The sequence below is a fragment of the Trachurus trachurus genome, assembly GCF_905171665.1.
Source record: "Trachurus trachurus genome assembly, chromosome: 22".
Classification (NCBI taxonomy): domain Eukaryota; kingdom Metazoa; phylum Chordata; class Actinopteri; order Carangiformes; family Carangidae; genus Trachurus; species Trachurus trachurus.
In genome coordinates, this window is record NC_139907.1 from 7,789,614 (window position 1) to 7,806,688 (window position 17,075).

Here is a 17,075-nt window from a genome sequence, read left to right on the forward strand (position 1 = left end):
CAGCAGTTACAGTAAATGAGGTTTTGTAAACAGTGAAAGGCAATAAGGCAGCTGGTTGTACTACAAACGGGAAGTGATGAAACCCAGGTCATGGCACAAAGAGACGCTGCTGATGTGGGTCTGGCAGGAGAGGAGGAGGGGGACGGCGTACTGTAACATGCAGGTGATAGATGATGATGACAGCGTTTAAAGGGATAGTATCTTTTTTTTTTTAAGTGGGGTTGTATGATCTACCAATAGCCCCTAAGTACTTTAATTGCAGTAGAAGACTCTCTGCACTCCTTCCGTTAGCAACGCCAGCCCATAATAGCCCTGCCCAGAGATTTACAACATACAGTGTTGTGAACAGACCCAAAGAAACGGCCTATTTTTCTAGCCTAAAAGAGGTTTTACCTGAAAAAAAAAAAAAACACAGTTCCATTGTTCACTATAATATAAGTTTTTCCAGCCCCTCAAAGTGCAGGAAAAACACAGTTTTTGTTTGGACCTAACCAACTCACGTATCCCTCTCCGCCCACGGTTAGCACCCGCCAATCAGCAGTTGGTTAGGTCCAAATAAAAACTGTTTTTCCTGCACTTTGAGGGGCTGGAAAAAATTAGATTAGAGCAAACAATGGAATTGTGTTTTTTTTCCCAGGTAAAACCTCTTTTAGGCTGCAAAAATAGGCCGTTTCTTTGTGTCTGTTCACAACACTGTATGTTGTAAATCTCTGGGCAGGGCTATGGGCTGGCGTTGCTAACGGGAGGAGTGCAGAGAGTCTTTTACTGCAATTAAAGTAGTTAGGGGCTATTTGTAGATCATACAACCCCACTTTAAAAAAAATGATACTATCCCTTTAATCCCACACAAAACTGACTTGACTTGACGATAACACTTCATGGTGGAAGAACTTCATCATTTCTTTTCTGACCCACGTTTTTAAAAACAACTCTGTGCCATGCAAATTACACTAACACAACGAGACCTAGCCCTAATACAATAACCAGACGTTACAACGCTGAAGTCACAGGGAGCTGGTGAGTGTCAAGAGGCACAAGATAAGGAGGTTAATCTATGGACTCTGGTGAGGTGAGGTGAACACTCTCAAGATTACGGTGAGATTGTCGTAGCTGGCTAGAAAGGAGAGCGTGGACTAAGAGAGGAGTAGAAGAGGAGGAGGAGGAAGGGGTGTCAGCCAGTTTCTGCATATCTAACTTTAAGTGGTTTTGGTTAGAGGAGGATTATTGCAGGATTAACGGGATGATTGACTTCTCTTCAGCCACCACCACCACCACCACATGCTTGGCCCCAACATCAGTTTTCTGAAATTATTATTATTTCCCACAGGTTTAGGAAGACTCAGGAGTGTGACTCCATCTCTGATCACATCAGATGCACAAGAAGAACACTTGAGAGGAATGGACAGACGTTTTATTTTGGGAAGTACGTTCACTCTGCTCTGCTGTCAGGATCGGTCGGGTGACAATGGATGAGATGGGTAGATGGGCGAGGTCGACACCTGCAGCTTAGCATCAAGACACCTGGCTCTGTCCAAATGTAAACTGTTTGTATCTTATTTAATCCAGACAAAAATCTAAGAATAGAAATAAAAAACTAGCTGTTAAAGAAGTAAGTATTCTGTGGCCTGAAGGAATTTATATTATATATTAATAATCGAGCATACAGCCACCTATAAACCAGATAATTCTCATTAATAGACTTTTCTTTTTGTACTAATAAAACTATCAAAGAACAATCTGTTACTTAGTTAAGATTAGAGGGAATTGGTAGGGGGATTTTCTCACATTTGGACGGAGCTGGGAGCCGTATTATAACCTGACAGCAGCTTACACTTTACTTTGTGATTCGGTCCCACAGAGTTTCACAGTTTTGCCGTTTTCACTCAGCGGTGGATTACATCTTCAAAGACATTATTTCATAAACTCAAAAATGTTTCCTCTTTAGTCCGGCTCAGAATATAACACGAGATTTAAATCCAACATATTGGATGTGAACTTTGTGTGACAGTACTGTAGCTACACATCTGTTTGAAGATGTAACCCAACAGCTGGCGAAGCTTCATATTTACCATACAGACATAAGTGCTATTGATCTTCCTATTTAACTCTCTGAAAGAAGAAGACGAATGAGCGCATTTCCCAAAATATCAAAAACATGAATGGTGCGAGTGCCGGGGGACTTAGTTGTGTCAACACATAAACTCTCGGTCAGTGACACCCACTGACAGGATGCAGAGTGTGAGGCTGGAAGCTGCACAGAGGCTTATTCACTCAGTCACCTGCTAGTCAAGCTTCTGTGATTGGCTGAGCGGTGTTTTTAGGTCCCACCCACACAGAGCCTCTCTTCTCCGTCCGTCTGTGGTGCTCGCTCGCCATCCCGCCCGCCTGCTACTTTAGGAAGGAGTCAAGCTTTCTCTCTATGTTGGCGAAGGAGTCGTCGCCCAGGTAGTCCATCTGGCCCGCCTCCCAGCGCTGCTTCCTCTCCTCCGAGGAGGCCTTGGGAGCAGGAGGAGGAGGAGGAGGAAGAGCAGCAGAGTGGGCCGGCTGCTCGCTCACGTCCTCATGAAGGTTCCCCTGTGTGACAGACAGAGACGGAGAGGAGAGAAGAGAAGAAAGAAAGAAAAAAAGAGAATGAATGAATCATTAGATAAAATGGAGCAATACTTTATAAGGACTGGTTTCCCCAGAGCTCAGCCATGCTTGGCTTTCCCTCCCTGGAATTTCCTCACAGGGGAATTTGCTCTTTTTCTGCCCTCGAAACACAACATTTAGTTTAACACAGAGTCAAAGTGCAGTAACACACTTTGACAACAGATAAGAGTTGATTATGACTCTGGACGTCCTACAGTGGATGTGCACTAAAGATCTTGACTAATTGTCTGCTTTCTAGTGTTACTTTGAATGTACAAATACATTTTTTAATTGCTGGATACACATGACATGACACTTCAGATTAAAAAAAAAAGAAATCAGATAAGTAAGACACAATAACTGACTGCTGCCCAACCTGCTAGTGTCTTAAAATTAGTTAATGTCTACAAAGTTCAGATAAATATGACTGCGTAACATCCTGGGGTTAAGTTCACTGATTTCCACCCAGCCTCTGGTTTCTTAAAGGGACAGTTCAACATTTTGGCAAATTGGCCCATTGCCATAATCCCTATAGTCATAGCAGTAGGTTTGTTACCTTTAATTGTCGGTGCAAGCTGTTTTTAGAACGGCGGAGCAGAGCCGCAAGCTGGTCAGAGCTACGCTACGGAGGCTGATGGGATTTCTTGGTTTCCCTCATCAAACTCATCAAATACACAATCCAACAACTCCAAAACGCTCTAGTAGACAAGTTGTGACCTGCACATTAACAGAACATTACGAGAAAGAGTTGTTTTGAAGGTAAATTTATGTGGCCAAAACAAAACAAAAAATAATTGTCAGGTTTAAAGTCACAAATTTACAAGAAGAATTGTGAATTTATGAGGAAAAAAACTCACACTGTGTATGTTTTTTAAATGAAGGAAACTCAATTCTACATTTTGCAAGGTTGGGAAAGCACAGACACTGCCAGGTGACGCTACAGCCACACCTACACCAGCTGAGTCAGTGAGGAACATGGCTACATCAGGTAAATTTATGTACTTATAAAAAAAGTCAGTTTTTTTTTCATGCAACTCTGTGATGTTGCAATGTCAGATAATACCCAGTAACAGTTGGTCCCTAATGTGACGTCTCTAAGGAAACAGACCCAAGAGAAACTCATTGTGTAATTGCCGCCCTTGGCCACAGTGACGGTGTCGTGTCCCGTCTGTATGAACTCATCATCAGTGTGACACAATGTGGCAGAGCTTTCAGGCGAGTGTGGCAACTTCCTGCTCCCTCCGCTGGGCGCTGGCAGAAGACAGCAAAACTATTCATGGAGTCGTCGTGGCACCGCCGAGAGTGACCGACAAAACCAGCGGGGCGACAAAAACACAACAACGCTGGTGACCCAGTAGAGGAATGTGGAACCAATCGGCTTCTTGGGGCCAGATTCACAAAACCTTCTTAAGAAAAAAAATCTTCTTGAGTGTCATTTTTTTTCTTAACTTCAGTCTGAAGAAGAAAAAAGAGAAGAAGGACTCGAGCAGCTACAGTAACAGGCTCATCTCCCTGGCCTGCAGAACAGAATGAAATCCTTCATTCCTGCTGCCATCAAGACGCACAATGCCATTTGTTAGGCATTACATCATTTTAGGTTACAGTTTGTAGTAAGCTGCTGGACGATTTGAATTTCCCTCCAGGGATGAATAAAGTATTTTCAAACATTTCTAGAATCTTTAGTTACTACTAGAGCGATATGGCACTGGTTACTGTTGAGTTTTAAAAACCTGTAGCCATAACAACGCATGCTTGAATCAGAACTTCAGGACTTCAGGACTTTACTAAGGTCAAACTGTTTCTAAAAGCGATACTGAAAGGTTGAGAACCGTAAATCTGCTGCACGATGGTGAGTAAAATATCACACGAGAGGGAGTGCTGTTGTACTGTATATTAGCAGGGGTGTGATTCAGTCGTAGGCACGAGGCCGCAGGCCTGTTTGAGTAGCCATCTGACGCTGTCTGTGGAAAAAATTGCGGCTTTGAGAGATGTAAAAACAGCCTAAGAACTTCAATCCGCTCCCATTCATCGCTGCCGTGGCGATGCGGGGACAGACACAACTACCGCAAACTAAAAATCTTCAGATTCCTTTAGACCTAAAGGAAAATACAGCCCCGGAATTGTCCTTTAACTGTCTTTTTCCTTTGTTGACCCCTGCAGCCTCCAAAGAAAAAAGGCGCAGGAAAAAAGCAGAAGGCGCCGAAGCTGATAAACGGCCTCGGCCAAGTGGATATGACCAACGAGCAGGTCCAAGGATGTCACGTTTGTTTACAGTTGTTCTCATTGGCTTTGGTTCAGTTTTTTTTTTCAATGAGAAAAGCATTTTCAAAACCTGAACCTGATATCGCTGAACAGTTATTTTACCATTCACAAAAAAACAGAATCTCCCATTCATTTTAGCAAATTGCATTGTTTTGGTCCAAAACAGTAAAGTACAGTCTTCTAAATCTGCACAAAAACTTTGATAAATGTATCCTTTTTGTGACAATTGTAGTGTAATCTGTGACAAGGTGAAAATGATGCATCTGTGTGGGCGAACAGCTGAATTACGAGTTGTGAGGATGATGTTTCCCCCTGTGAGAACTGAACCAAAGCAACTGAGTAAAACTGTCAAAGCTTCTGGACGCCATCTTGGTGTGTCTGTACTGAAACATGTGTCTTCATCTCAGATTGTAGAGCTCAGCGTGAGCCTCGAAGAACAGCTGCAAAGAGAGAGAGAGGAGAGAGATATTCTTCTCAGGGAGATGGACGACATCTGGGGCGCCGTTGGTAAAATCGCTGACAGGCGGCTCGAGGAGGCCGAGGCCAAACTCCAGAACCTGGAGAAGGAGCTAGAAGACGATGGGAGGCGTCATCAAGTAGAGGTCAAGGTACGAGTAGCTAATACAACAAACTGCACTGAGAGTCCGTGACTGGATTTCCCCTCCAAGTGGGTGTCGCAAATGATCCCGTACTAGCTAAGATTTAGGGATATGCCAATTTTTTTTTTCGTGTCTTGCCTCACTCCCGAGTCTATGACAAGCAGATAGACACCATCCTTTCGACTGTGCGTGCAGTAACAAGGGAGATAGAGCCCGTATCGCCCGCAATTAGCTTAGCTCAAACACAGGAAGTGTATAGGTAGTGTTAGCCTGCCTCCTACCCGAGCCGAAATCAGCAGTCAGAAGCTGATTTCATTTTAGCTCTAAACTCTGTAAATATCACTTTATCGACATTTCAAACACTTTTAGGCGAGAAAGTAGCCGTTTAGATCAGCAGTGTGTCATTAATTTGTCTAAATACCAGCTGTTTACAATTTTGTTCGGACTAATTCGGCGCTACTCAAGCTAGCCGTTGTGACCAACGCACTTCCGGTTACTTTCACAAAATAAAAACACCCGTTGCGTTGCCCTTTACATACAGAAAACCATGACGATAGAATTTGTGCTTTTACTTTGAAATAGGAAGCTAACCTACCCTCGATGTAGCTAGCTTGAACCAAAATAAACCGTCTTTGCTTGAACCCTGCTCCATTTTGACTGATCTCGTCCCGTTAGCGGCATTTGACCGCTCAAGATGCCTTACCGGAGAGTTTTGTCAGCTCTGAGACGAAGATCGGCCCGCCGGTTTCCGTTTAGAGTTGCTGAAGAGTTTCTCTGATGACTTTAGGTGGAGGCAGGCTAACACTACCTATACACTTCCAGCGTTTGAGCTAAGCTAATTACGGGCGATACGGGCTCTATCTCCCTTGTTACTGCACGCACAGTCGAAAGGATGGTGTCTATCTGCTTGACATGGACTCGGGAGTGAGGCAAGACATGAAATAAAAAATGTTGGTGTATCCCTTTAAATCTGAAAAAATAGTCTTTTTTTCATTATTTATCTGAAAATAGTCAAATTAACAGACAAGCAGAGATGACTGATCGACCGACTGATGTTCGAGTCTTCTCCGTCCCCACTAGGTGTATAAGCAGAACATGAAGCACGTCCTGCACGAACACCAGAACACCATGGCTGGGCTGAGAGCAGAGGGTTCAGTCTCCACTGAGGTCCTGCAGGAGGAACAAGAACAATCGCAGGCCGAGCTTCACGAGGAGACGGGCGACTTTGACAGCCTCGTCTATGAAGAGATGAAGAAGTTTGAAACGGTTCTGCAGCTTTGTTATTCACCTTGATACATTTCAAAAAGTAAGAGTCAAGTGCTTCAAATCACTCGTTGGGTTTTCATCTCAACAGAAACTTGAGGAGGAAATGAGTGAATCGAGGAACAGCCTGGTGACGAACATCTCAGGTAAGTAGAGTAGATGACTCGAGAATTCGATACCGTCTAAAACTTAACTTTAGATATAATTTCGTGTTGTTATTCGGATAGAAATGAAGTCCACGTATGAGGAAAAGTTTAAGTCTCAAGAACAAGTATTGGAGGACATGATGAGAAAGCTGGCCAAAGAAAGAGAAGACCACTGGAGGAGCCACATTGACAATCTGAAAAAGGACCACGATGCCGCTTACGCTGAGGCTAAGAGAATAATTGATCACATGAAACGAGACAAAACAGTTAAGGTAAAGTACATGGGTGTGGCCTCCTCGTCAGAATAAACTGAGGACTTTCAGATGCTTTGTTAGTGCTTGGAGTCCGTTCAGTTTCCTGGAGGATGTTTTTCTAAATGTCTCATCTTATCTTGAAGGACAATTCTTTTTACTCTTTTTTTTGTCACGTTTTGTGTTTCATTTACTTTTAGAAATTACACGAATTGCTGGACAAACAGAATAAGAGGAATGACAAACGCCTGGTCGCACTCGAGCAGAACAACAGAGATCTGAGTGAGCGCATCGTGATCGTCGGGGATAAAGTCACTGAAAAAGAGAGAAAAATTCAATACTGTGAAAGGAAAAGGGTGAGTTGGTGTTTCCACTGCCAGCTTGTTCATCAGCCGTTCCTCCCCTTAGTAACTCACATGTTGTCAATGTAACAAACACTCTGTGACAGGACACCAGTGAAAAGCACTACATGAAAGAACTGAATGCTCTGAAGCTGCAGCACGAGGACCTGGAACAGAAATTCAGCAAGGTCAGAGTTCAAAGCCAAACTTCAGTCCCACTAAAGGCTTTATCAGCACAGTGTCATGTTGCTCTAATCTAATAATGGTATGAATTGGAATAAATACAGAAGTAGCGAGTAGAGAAATGGCATTTACCATTACTAAAATACAGCATTTATTCAAGCATTTAAGTATTTAATCTGTACTTGTTTCTAGCTTCAGCTGGAAAGAGACGAGCAGTGCAGGAAGAGCTGTCAGGCCAGTGAGAGGGTGCAGCACGAGGCAAATGTGCAGTTCTCGGTGCGGAAGGAGAAGCTGACGGCCCTGACCGAGCGTCTGGAGGAGATCCGGGCTCAGCTCCGCTCGGTGCTGTCGGCCTCCAACACAGACCAAACCGCCTTGGCCGGGATCATCAAAACAATTGAGGTACTGCCGTTTATGTCACTGAAGGTATTTATTTTAAACCTTCGGGGTCCCTTCATTTTGTGCAACACCTGTGTCCCTAAAAAAGCCCTTTTAAAGATTTTATTTTGTTTCTTCTCCTGTTCATGTCATTATGCCGTTATTCCTTTATGCCGTGAGAACTGTTGGTACAAATACAAATATATCATCTCATATCAGCTATTTAGGTTAAAAGGCATAAATAACTTAAAGCAGAAGTGAGTGATATATTTGTGTTAATATAAGTCTTAAATAGTTATATCTTCCGACAGCAATCACTTACATAGAGTGTTTGGTCTGAAACACGGGTCTCTCAGTCACTCTGCTCTGCTCTGAGCCGAAGAGAAAACATTTATCGTATCCTACAGTTTTTATCCAATGAGGAGAGAGAACAGCATGCAGGGCTGTGTGTGCAGCCAAGGAACGCAGTGAATGTGGTGACGTAGCGACGAGGACTGTTATGGTGCGTTCAAGGAAACTCGTATTTTTCCGACCGTGAAGTGGTACCAGTTCGATCTGGTACGAGTTCACCGGTCGGAAGTTACGAGTGGCCGTTATAGTGACTTTCACCGGTAAAACAGGTCGGAAAAACACGAGTGGGTTGCCTGAAACGCTACAAAGTCGTAAGTTGTGACTTGAAGCTGTAATTTACGATTTCAAAAGCCTGCCTGGAACGCAGCATTAGCGAAAACGACCGGATCACTCACTTCTGCTTTAAAGAAAAAAAACTAATGAAGAATTAAAATTCAACCCAAAATACACAACCTGACCAAATTTGAAATCATTTGCACAGCCAGAGTTATACAAAAAAAAAAAAAAAAAGCCCTAGTAGGGACCCTTGTTTGGACCTGAAAGAAGCATGTTTGTTTGTTTTTAACTTGCAGGAAAATCTGAACTCTTGCAATAAATCAATCAAGAACTTGCAGGATAAAAAAGCTATGATTTCTAAGGTAAGGAGTTTATATCTGCATTTGTCTTGTCGTACCAATGATGACAGTTAAACTACTCATGTAGAGATGTTCACGTTTGTGTGAAATAATTTTGTGTCCAACAGGCTCATAAGGATCTGCTGCTGAGCTTTGAAACAAAGCAAAGTGTTTCTAGTGAAAGACTTTGAGCCTCTCAGAGCGGTGTTACCATGACAAGTTAAGACAAGGCTTTGACCTGAAGTAAGGCCTAAAGATCAGTTTTTACAATAAATTCAATACACCAAATCTTACTTCCTGTTTCTCATATTTCCCTTTGATACAAATGTTGATGTTCAGCCATACGAAGGAGTTTGGTGGAGCTGTGTGTTTCAAAACTTCTAACCCCCGGGGGTGTAGAAAATTGGCATTTTCTCCAAACTCGTCCGGGGGGCGAGGTGAGGTGTGGTTGATGATATATAACATTATCTACCGCTCTATTGATTGAATTCTCGCTGGCTTTGATGTAAACAAATGCACATGGCCGGAAGGAGGGTTAGCAAAACAGAGGAAAAGCGACCGAACGTGCATAGTTCCTCTTTAAGAAAAAACGTAAGAATAAATGGTATTCTTGAAATCAAAGTTCTCAAATTTGTTCTTAACTTTAAGACAAACTTGACCTGTCCTAAAATTCCTACGGTGAATATGTAAACTTCTAATATCACCGGCTTTTTCAACACATTTTAATAATGATAAATATAATGACACAGCTTCAGTCACTTCGGCCCACCCTCTTGTCTTATTTTCTGCTGTTATTCCCATATTATTAATTTTCCCCAGTAGCAATTTTTTTCGTACATTAATTTAATCCACCATAACCTCAAGCTCCGGCCTTGAAAAGTTTCTGCATCTCTTTTTGTCCTTCTCCATGGTTAGTGAGTGACTGACGGTTAAGATGCAAACGATGTTGTTTGTTGGCGCGTGCATTGCAATGCAGTGACGTATTTTAAGAAGTTCTTAAGTAGGAAAAATAAGAAATTTGTAAGAAATGACTGTTCTTAAGAAAATATTGATTTTAGATCTAAAGACATTTTTTAAGATCTTTCTTAAGAACATATGGGTGAATCCAGCTTCTTATCTTTCTCTGCAGCTTTCAATAATGTGAGTCACAGCTTTCACAGGTCGGTGAGTGATTCCACCACACCATGACGGGTTTCCACACACTTTTGCTGAGTGTTCAGATGTTTCCACACACTCAGGACTCAACCATTATGCAACATGTTACAACAGATAATCACACACACACACTTGCAGCCATTCTCATTTACTTTTCCACACCTAAAACCAAACACACACACACACACACAGTTGGCGTACGTTGTCGCTGGACTCCACGAAGCCGCTGTGGAAGGGCATGTCGCCGTAGGCCAGCTGCAGCAAAGGCACCACAGATTTGGCGTACACCTGCCACCACATGAGCAGGTAGTCCGGGTGCAGCAGGGGGTCGGACGCCGGGGAGTGACCTTTGACCTCGCCCCTCTGAGCGTCGTAGGAGTAGTTCCACGGCTTCGACTTGCCCAGGAAGTGAACTACCTTCGCTTCGTGGCCGTACCTGTAGCGACAAGAGGAAGAGGAAGCAGCTGAGACAGGATGACAGGTGTCGACACGTTCACCACGCACCTGTAGAAGACGTTAAGAATCAGTCATCAAGAAGACCGACACAACATTAACTTCAAAACTATTTGCCGCAGGAAATATCACTCACTGGAGAACTGAGATGATCAGCTGTGACATTAAAACAGGAGGCGTCACTGTCAATCATTAGTTTTCTTCTATAGGATCTATACGGATCGTTCTGGCATCTCTGATCACAGCTGCTCACTTTAAGGATTTGTTTTTAGACCTGGATGATACTCTGGTTTCATTTACAGTAGTCAAAATGAACGTATAAAGTCAGACTAGTCTCAAAATGAACAAATGCATTGTGGGATTTATACATATAAATGACTCTCAATTCTTTCAAATACATGTGAGCTCCTCTGTTTTAGAAAAGGATTTGTCAGTGTGTTCTGGTGCCTGCTTTAAATTTATATCAGCAGGTTCTTGTAATTCAACACTCACTAACACACACACGCACACAAATACATAACATTTGACCTGACCATGGAAAAGCTTCAACAAACAAACACACTCTGAAGTCAAGTTGTACAGGGAAAGCTACACAATCAAATCAATAGGTCATCAAAGGTCAATCAAACATAACCAAATGATGACTCCCTGGATGCACCGTGTGTGTGTGTGTGTGTGTGTGTGTGTGTGTGTGTGTGTGTGTGTACTCACTGTTTGAAAGCTGGCAGGTAGGAGTAGATGGCGATACTACTGAGGTTGTAGACAAAGGGAAGGTGTTTAGAAATATCGGCCGTCGCCCAGGTGTTAAAGAAACTATTGAGAACTCCCTGATCTCCACCTGCAAACACACACACACACACACACACACACACACACAGTCACATGATAATTTCTGGTCAAAGCAAAAAAACACAACAAAAGGCTGCTGTGAGTTGTGGTTTGGCTCGTTGAAGTACACAAACATTTGTTTTATATAACCACTCTGTTCGCTGGCTGCTGAAACCCAGCTGGACTCACTACACTACAAACATACCGACACACACACACACACACACACACACTGGACGTCCCCTGGGACTGCGTCCTTTCTAACGTGTAAAAATAGAAGGTGGAGAGCAGCGCTGACAGTGTTGTGAGAGGATGCTGCACAGAGAGAGAGTGAGAGCTTATGAATGATGGATGTTTCATGAACACACTCGCTGACAGATGTCAGACACAGCGACAACAAGGTCAGACCTCAGGGTTATTAATCTGGATATTAATCTGGATATTAATTTCATTATTCAGCTACAAACCTCTGTTCATTTTTCTTTTGTCTGAGCCACAGTGGAGAAATTTGATCTTGTATTCTGTCTAAGTTCACACCATCCAATCAGAGCCGTTTCATTTACTCTGTAAACTGTTTATTGAAGTTAACTCTCTGAGTGGCTTCAGAGAGCCAAGATGAACTTCATCTTTTCTAGTCTTCACATTAAAATGTCAACCATCACAGTAAAATATTTTTACATCAACACAGCTGTAGCTCCAGAATAATACTGGATGGAGCCCCGTCAAGTTTTCACTCAAAATATTAATAATAATTTCCAACATTCAGCCCAACAGCTCCATTAAAACTGGTACATCTCAACATTTACTTTATTTTAAAGACGTGATTATTTGAGGATTAATTCTAATGAGTTTGGTAATCCCATGACTTCTTTCATCTGGTGCCACAATCAGGTCAATTTTGTTTGAGTGTAATGCCGCCTCAACAGACAGACTTGGTGGCTGCTGTTTGCAAATGACAAACCGGTTGCACATAAGTGGCTTGAATTTGTTTTTTCATGCTTATAACAACCGATCAGATACTGATGAGCAGTATCCCAAACTTCATGGCTTCAATTAACTACCTGCCAACACCTTTGTTTGAGGTTAAGCACCATGAACATGTCAGTCAACACTCCCTATATTAATTCACTGCAGCTGGTCCGCTTTCACATATCAGCATCTGTGTCATTTTATCTCTACATTGTGTTCTCGTCTCACCGTCAAAGCTGCCGTTTTCACCACAGAACGTGAGCAACTTCTCGTGCGTCTCGTTGGACGGCCTGAAGACGAAAACCCCGGAGTTGAAACAGTCGGGCCAACCGGGATCCGGCGCCGCAGACAGCTCCTCCCTCTCAAAGAGCTCATCTATATTTGACAGCACCTGGACACATTAAAATAAAAGTTGAGTTTGTGAGGTTTTATTTTGTAATATTTCTATGAAATTGCTGATTTTTTTTCTGTATCTGTGCTAGACATTTCTTTGCTGTTGTCTGCTGCTGCAACCCTGTAAATTTGCACTTTGTGGGACCAATAAAGTATTATCTTATCTTATCTTATCTTAAAAGTGTGGGAATCAAAGGCAGGTATGCAGATTTCTAGTGTTAAAACTCAGTCTCACCTATTTCGCAGCTAAAATATTATGGATAGAGGATTTTATGTCTAAAATCTAGAATAGGTACTGCTCAGTTGTTCATGAAAATTAACTTTAAATGCACATTTTTCTCAGAAATCAACAGCATCAATAAAAAGAATATTTAATAGGGTGATTTTTTTTGTCTGCTTCCTGTGTCATCGGGTTTTGTTTTTCTCACCAGTGTGTCTGCGTCCATGAACACACACTTGCTGTACTGTGTGAGAGTCCAGCAGTGCAGCTTGGTGAACGTCACTCCCAGGTCCGGTCGCTTCATCAGCGCCAGGTGAGCCGTGTCTCCTGAGTCCAAGACGTCCACCACGCACACCTCGTCGAAAATGGAGCCCAGTGCCTCCCTGCAGAACGCACAAAACACAACTCATATTAACATGCATGTAGTGTTAAGTTTTTTGTCAGTCAGAAGAGACAGAGGAAGAGAAAAGAAATACGGTATATCATTTTTCATCAGTGTGTGTCACTGATGTGAAGTTACCTGCACGGTTCTGTAACATGAGTTCCTATGAGTGCAACCAGCTTCTTGGTTGTGTTGTGGTTTCGTAACGACTGGCCGAGAACCATCGCTCCCTTGGCGTAGCTGTCGTTTGTGGCCAACGTCACATAAGCTTGGTCTGTACAGACAAAAAAACACAGACACACATTGATTGCACAAACCTGTTATATCTGCATTTCTGAGGTTTTTGGAGGCTCGCAGGCCTCACCAACAGCAAAACAACGAGGTTGCATCAGAACCACACAGTGACACACTAAACTCTTTGTAGCAAAGCTTTGAAACTTTGATGCTGTTTGATCATCGTAATCATATTATGAAGATCTCCTGGTATTCCCCTTAACTCTACTGCACACTGCTTTTTTTGTCAGAGCTTCTTCCTGCACTACGATGCTGTGAGGTAATGGATGACTTATTAATCATGCTGGTGATTAAGATAAACAAATCAATACTAGTTATGTAAATGTAAATGCTAACTATGCTATTCAATATCACACACGGCTCTTGCAGTCTTTTTGAACATTTATAGTTGCACTTTGAATTTGACAGTAACCTACATTAAGAATCAATGCCCATTTTTCCATTTTTACAAACAAGCATCAATCAAAAACCCTAACCTGGCTCACATCCACTGTCCCAGCTCATTTGCTTTTTGTGTTAAGTTCAGTGTCTGATGAATCCCTTGTGCAAAAGTTAACAACAGCAAGGGGGAAACAAACTGTGTTGCTGCTTGAGTGAAAACTGGGCCCAGAGCCAGCAGATTGCATTCACCAAGCTGAACGTATGTGTCGTTGCCGGGGGGGGATTTCTGGGGAAACCTGATCCATCTGGAAATGTTGTAGTGGTTGCTACGGTCTGATTAAAACAAACTATAAATCGACTATCAAAAGGGTGTGAGGCCGGTGTCGCCTACACAGGAAGCATGTGTTGAGTTCCCACAGAGTTATCTCTGGCTACATGAAGCCTTGTGACATATGGACGGACCTTTGGGTTTGTCATGATACAGAGTTGTGAGCACAGATATTGATAAGGAAACCAGTTTGAAAAAGATGTAAATTCACAAAAAAAGTATACTATATAGCAAAAGTAATGTGGAGTGAGTGAACTGATTTTAAAATAAAATTTAGTTAATTATTGACTAATCTGTGCGTGGAAAATACACATTTATGTATATACATTAACATCAAAAAAGAGATAACAAAACTACATCAAAACTTAAATAGGTTATTGTTTCATATGTAATCAGACATTAATAGGATGATTGATATGGTTACTTCAGTAAATAATATCTTACAGTGTTTCTATTTATTATAGATAGTAAGACACTATAAAGGTGTCATGCTGTGAGCTTCTCATAGCATGAGAAAAAGAACAGTTGAAGGCCACACGCTGCGGCTCACGTCCACACATTCATGCAACAGCGTCGAGTTCATCAAAGAGGCCGCATTAACCCAGGAAGTTGATAATGTCGTCTCTAAAAATAAAAGTAGCTATACCTGCCACACGGAAAATAAGGTTTTAAGCAGCACAGTTCAAAATGATTCACAAATTGACTGTGTTTTTAGATACTGGGAGAATGTTAAAAAAAAAAAAAAAAAAAAAAAAGATATGGTGATATCAATATTGTGCCTTGAACAGCTACGATAAAAAAGCTAATCATGGCTACATTTACTCTGCATGTAACCCTGGGAAATAGCCTACTGGTCATGTAATTATCTTCTACTAGTGGTTCTTCCACTTCTCCCTCTGCATTGCCTATGTGTCTTAACATTGTGGTATTTAGCAGTCATTTCCATCATCAATTATTATTGACACTGCTGAAATATATTTCTCAATATACCATTTGGCCTCACAATAGGAAAAAAAACACACACCAAAACATCCCATAATAATCCTAACATGTAACTGTAAAGACAGCTGTTGCATTTCCCCTACAAAGTCCTCTGAAACTTGCTTTTTTTTTAGTTAGAAACATTTTTGAAAATGCACATTTTCATGGTCCATCCCCTAATTGCCCTGGTATTTTCAACTCTAAGCCTCATAAAATTATTTTTATATAAAATATTACACTTTTTTACATTTTTACTTTAATATTAAAGCGCTAAATATGTTCTTTTAGCCTATAAAATACTTTTAAAAGATATTGTGGTTCCCGGAACTAGCTGCATTCGGAGCGGTTTTACTTTGAAAGTTTAGAACCGGATGTGCTCTTTCCGATGGTCGCGCGCTTCACTGTGGTCCAAACGGCTGCATCAAACCGTAAACTCAAACATCACAACCGTTAAAAAAAAACAGTAAAAACGGTGCAAACGGTTGAGTAGCTTCAGCCGCCTCCTCTCTGTCCGTGTCTCGGCACCGCTTCGCTTTTACAACTCGTCGTTTAATAATAATTTCGCGATGTTTCTCTGAGATAGGATGATGGGGACAGACAGTTCGCGCAGGTCCGGTCCGGTGGCCCGTGTTCCGGTTGCCGGTTGCGGCTGTCAGCGGTCCGGAGCTCCGGCGTTTCTTACCCGACATGACGGCGCGCTGAGCAGAGTCCACCCGGGGGTCGGGGGTCGTGATGGGGAAGGTACAGGGTTTGCACTGCGAAGGGCAGAGGCGCAGCAGCTGGGAGCAATCCAACACAGGAATTAAGCCCCACATTTTCCGGGTCATGTGACCAGTGACAGCTGACACGCCCCCCTCTACGTTTCTTTCTCTCTCTCTCTCATTTTCCTCTCTCTATTCAGTGTCTAACTTTATTTGTAAGGGGGGAAACAACAAAATGTCAGGCTTCTGTAGAAATGATGGTAAACTACTGATAAACTCTTTCACTTTCACCCCACACCAGAGCAGGAAGTTGTCATGCGTAAGTATACATGACAAATGAAGTAAATTTAAAGTCTAGTAAAAGCTGAAGTAGCAAACTTGTGCAGAGAGGCCAATGCAATAACATGCATTATTGTTCTGTTGGGCTATAATCAAAGGTGCATCAGTGTGTTAGTAGCTAATTTAATCTATCAATGCAACACTAGCATTCATTCTCATGCACAGCTCGCTAACTTTTTTATTTTTACTCAGAGTAGGCTATAGTGACCCATAAATTAAAATACAGGGGCGCACACTGTAAATTGACAAGGCAATCACAGTTTCTTTTCTGTAATTATCCTCACACACATTGGCCTGTCACCTGCAATGACAGATTCCAGATTTGTTGAGTCGCCCCTTAAAAAAAAAAAAACATTTTCTGGTATCACATGCGCAAGTAGATGAACATTTTTGTCTAAAATTTTAGGGGCAGTTTGGAGCCCTGTCATAGACTATACAAAGACGCTGAGACATCATACTGTAAATCTACACAGGAGCTGTGGCAAGTTCTCCATGATGTTTTGAACAACCTACCTGCCATCTACACAGGATACAAGGTAAAGAAAGTTTCCCTGTTTTCACGCAGTCAACCAAGTTTACAATAAAACACACACACTGGGCTCATTTGTTTGCATGAACACAGATTGATTTCT

General features: G+C 42.1%; 1 protein-coding gene across 1 annotated transcript; it reads right to left on the reverse strand.

Annotated features, from left to right (window-relative positions):
- Positions 1-821: 821 nt before the first annotated feature.
- gyg1a (glycogenin 1a) lies at positions 822-16,230 on the reverse strand (the record flags this gene model as incomplete). Its single annotated transcript, XM_083998062.1, has 7 exons — positions 822-2,574; positions 10,376-10,610; positions 11,339-11,465; positions 12,653-12,815; positions 13,246-13,420; positions 13,558-13,693; positions 16,086-16,230. The coding sequence occupies 7 exons, from the start codon at positions 16,228-16,230 to the stop codon at positions 2,389-2,391; spliced, it is 1,167 nt and encodes a 388-aa protein (XP_083854188.1). The 3' UTR covers positions 822-2,388.
- Positions 16,231-17,075: the final 845 nt, after the last annotated feature.